The sequence below is a fragment of the Malus domestica genome, chromosome 11 (assembly GCF_042453785.1).
Source record: "Malus domestica chromosome 11, GDT2T_hap1".
In the NCBI taxonomy this organism is placed as follows: Eukaryota; Viridiplantae; Streptophyta; class Magnoliopsida; order Rosales; family Rosaceae; genus Malus; species Malus domestica.
The window spans coordinates 27782090-27786075 of record NC_091671.1 but is presented as its reverse complement, the minus strand read 5'-3'; the positions used below and the strand labels follow the sequence as shown (position 1 = coordinate 27786075).

Below are 3986 nucleotides of genomic sequence, written 5' to 3'. Positions count from 1 at the left end.
TTTTGTCGCGCAAATAGTGTGTTTTTCTAGTCGTGTTGGATTTTACTGTCTTCCTTATTTATGGTTTACTGGTGAAATTGTATGTATTTTACAACTATATATACCACTATTTACCACTACGAGTGGCTACTGGTTAGTACTGTTTTTCTTTGTTTTTTTGTTTTTTGTTTTTTTTTTGTTTTTGTTACGTTTTGTTTCATAGGATGACTCGGAAGCGTTGATTTAAGGCCCTTTATTACGTCTTGTTCTTTTTTTTTTCATTATTCATAGATATCATCAGCAATAATTTGGTGCTTGATGTTTTTTCTTTAGTTTTCGTTATTTGTTTTTATTTTGTATCATGTTTGTTGTCTTACTTTCCTAACAAGTACTCATACAAAACCAAAAAATAACAAAATTGCAGGCATCTCGGCAGTGTTTAACAAGTCCAACAGAAGGAAGGCAACAAGCATAGAGAATCGAGTAACCTGCAGTCCAAGGTACTTAGTTTTTTTTGGAGCAATTACTTTAATTGAAATGAATATTTGGAGAAATCTTTCTTTTTTGGAGCAATTACTTTAATTGAAATGAATATTTGGAGAAATCTTTCTATCTTCAAAATATAAGCTTTAGGTTTTCTGTTTGTTTTTCCAGAAACCACATAAGGAATAGGAATTTTGTTTCCCATGCCATCAAGAGACATGATGTAATGATGTTTTACTTGGTCTGGGAAGGAAACGAAACAAAGGAATTGGCCTTGGTTAAAACTTAAAACGAGAGCATACACACAATATGGACAAATCACCCTCGTCCTGTCTGCTGAATGTGCTCTTGTTTGATGGTTGTTTCTTATTGAAGATACTTTTGACGATCTAATCTCGCTTCTGGTGCTTTTCTATTTCGGAGAGGAGAGGAGTAATTTCAATTGGCCAAAGTTTGTTTGGGGCCCATAGATTTGCGGCTGATGGACATTCTGTAGAGTTGGGTTGCACTAGGCTCCAAGATTCCCTTGGTGGTTAGGGTATCCATTATTGATTCAGCAAATACCCAATTGTCATATTTTTCAACTGTTTATTTATTTCCGGTAAAAAAGTATATATCACTACTACAAAAGAGGCTATCACTAGCGGTGGAAAAACGGACAAGAATCCCAATTACTGTCGGATTTTTGGTAAAAATCCGACATCAAATCGTGCAATGCCGGATTGGATAACCGACGCCGTTGCTAGCGTCACGAAAAGGGTATTGACGTCGGTTAGTCCCCTTAATCCGCCACCAAGAAGCAAAGTAATATAAAATAAAAAATAACAATAGCGTCGGTTAAACGTGACATCTAAACTTACGTCGGTTAGATACAACGTTGAATTCTGACATGATGGCGGTCCTAACCGACATCAAGCAACTATTAAAGAATTAAAATATCAAATACATTGGTACCGCAAGTACATTGGTACTGTTCTCATTCAGTCCAACTTAGCAAATTATTTGGTTTTTACAATGTGGCGTTGCAATGCTTATAACATAGGATAGCATAAAAACACAGAATACTTCTCTATTAATGAACCAGGGGCTCATTTATATTTGTTCTACTGGCAGTTCTTACTAGATGGAGGATGATAAGGAATGGGGATCAAGCGCAGATCTTCTTTTCTTCGAACTGTAACGCCGAAAAGCTCAGTCATGTCCAGGTCTTCATGCGACATCCCATTAGGGAGTTTCCAATCAAAATGGTACAACAAAAGGGCAAGTGGGAGCTCAACGTTGGCCAGACCATATGAAATTCCCGGGCATATCCTCCTTCCAGCGCCAAATGGGATATACTCAAAGTTTGTTCCCTTGTAGTCAATGGAGCTATCAAGGAACCTCTCTGGATAGAAGCTCTCTGGTTCAGTCCAGTAATTGGGATCTCTTCCAATTGCCCATCCATTCACAATCACCTTGGTTTTGACAGGTATATCATATCCATTAATCTTACAACTCTCACTAGATTCTCTTGGAAGCAAGAGTGGAGCAGGAGGGTGTAGCCTGAGTGTCTCTTTGATCACCAAGCTTAAATATTTCATCTCACCAATGCTTGGTTCGTCTACCTTCCCATTTCTGTTATACACTTCTCTCACCTCATCCTGTGTCATTTTCAATATTCTTGGATTTTTTATCATTTCTGACATGGCCCAATCTACGGTTGTAGCAGATGTCTCACTCCCAGCTCCGAAAATGTCCTGCACAAAAATTATAAATTTGTTAATGATTAAACTAGGTTTTCCCTAAAATTGCTAACAGTTCTATTCATAGAAAATAACTATGTTCTTAGAAAAACTTTTGTATTAAGTTCGATTTTTAATAGCGTTAATTTCATGAAGATTGTCAATTGATATGTAAGAAAAACAATAAGCACATTTAGAATGAATTATGGAATTCCAAACCAGCCGAAAAGGTAATCTACATCGATAGTATTCTTTGTGTGTGTTAAAACGGTGGCTGCCGGTGACAACCGGTTGGGAAGAAAAACATACATGTAGGTGGATTCAGCCTTGGACAGTGGCACCTCTAATCATTTATTAAGTTTGTATATTTAGAACAAGAATGAAAATTGGTGTCTAGATTAAATATAATTAACAATTAGTTTGAATTATTAAAGTGATATCAAAAGAAAATGCATACACATACCAATATTACTGCTTTGATGTTGTCAGTAGTTAAGGAAAACTCAAGGCCATTTCCATGCTCGTGAAATTTTAAGAGAACGTCGACCAGGTCTTCCCCTGCTTCACCTTCTCCACTTTTTGTTGTTGACCTTTTCTTTTTATGTTCGTTGATGATGTTTTCCATTATCCTGTCAGTTACTTTTTTCAGCCGCTCAAGTGTAGGCCTAATTCCACCTATCAGATTAAGCAGTTTGGCAGAAGGAAAAACATCTGCAAGATCAAAGCCTGCTGCCACCGTTATGGACTCCTTCACAGCATCTATGAACTTTTCGTGATCTTCACTTTTTTTGCCAAAGGCTGCTCGCGACGTGAAGGTATATGTAGATGAGTAAATTTTCTCAGTGAGGTTGATCGGTGAGCTTGCGTTTGAACCAATCCATGTAATGAGATTCCCTACCTCTTCTTCCCTAAGAGGCCGGAAGCCTTGCACACGTTTAGTGCTTAAAAGCTCTAATGTGCAAATTTTTCGTAGTTGTCTCCAGTAATCACCACATGATGCAAAGGCAATGTTTGTGGATTCGTAAGACATGATCCTTGAAGCAAGGAGATGGGGCCTTGATGCAAACACAACATCATGGGTTTTCATCACCTCTTTGGCATACTCTGCCGAAGAAACAACAACGGTGGAAACTTCCCCAAGCTGTAGATGCATAAGGGGTCCATATTTCTTGGCTAATTTTCGTAGCCCATGATGAGGCTGAGACCCAACGAGCTGGTGAATATTTCCTATAAAGGGAAGCTTCCATGGACCTGGAGGTAGATTTACAGCCGAATCTTTGGTTTCGCCTCTCTTCGCTATTTTCAGTACTGTGATCACAACGAGAAGAAAGGTAAACAGGACTTGGAAGGAAGGCCATTGAAGCTCCATAAGGAAAGAAAGTTTGGAAGTAGCTTGTTGATTAAACTGCATGCATTATACCTCTCTTTATAGCACAGGATGTAGTCTTTTACCTGATGGATAGTTTCCCTTAACCTGGCCGGCATTTTTTGTCCCTTAATTTTTTTGTTTATATATGTAAAGGGTTTTATTACAAATCGTCATTGAAACTGACCAAATTTCTCATTTTGGGTCTTTAAAATAAAAAATCGATCAATGTTAAGTGCCGCAAATCAATCTCGTCATTTTGTTAGAAACCAATATTTAGATGTCAATTGTCATAAACCATATAATATTATCGCTGAGGTTTTACATTGTACCGGCGAAGAAAACAAGAGAGTACATAGCAAGATAAATACAGTATAGAATTCAACTGCCGGCGAATCCAAGTATTATATTTGTACTGAGGATCCTTGGAATAATCT

At 37.7% G+C, this 3986-nt stretch overlaps 1 protein-coding gene across 1 annotated transcript; it reads right to left on the bottom strand.

Moving 5' to 3' along the window:
* Positions 1-1299: 1299 nt before the first annotated feature.
* On the bottom strand, positions 1300-3552 carry LOC103448321 (cytochrome P450 71D11-like). Its single transcript, XM_008387565.4, has 2 exons — positions 2647-3552; positions 1300-2198 (listed from the first exon to the last, which is right to left on the bottom strand). The coding sequence occupies exons 1-2, from the start codon at positions 3550-3552 to the stop codon at positions 1566-1568; spliced, it is 1539 nt and encodes a 512-aa protein (XP_008385787.4). The 3' UTR covers positions 1300-1565.
* Positions 3553-3986: the final 434 nt, after the last annotated feature.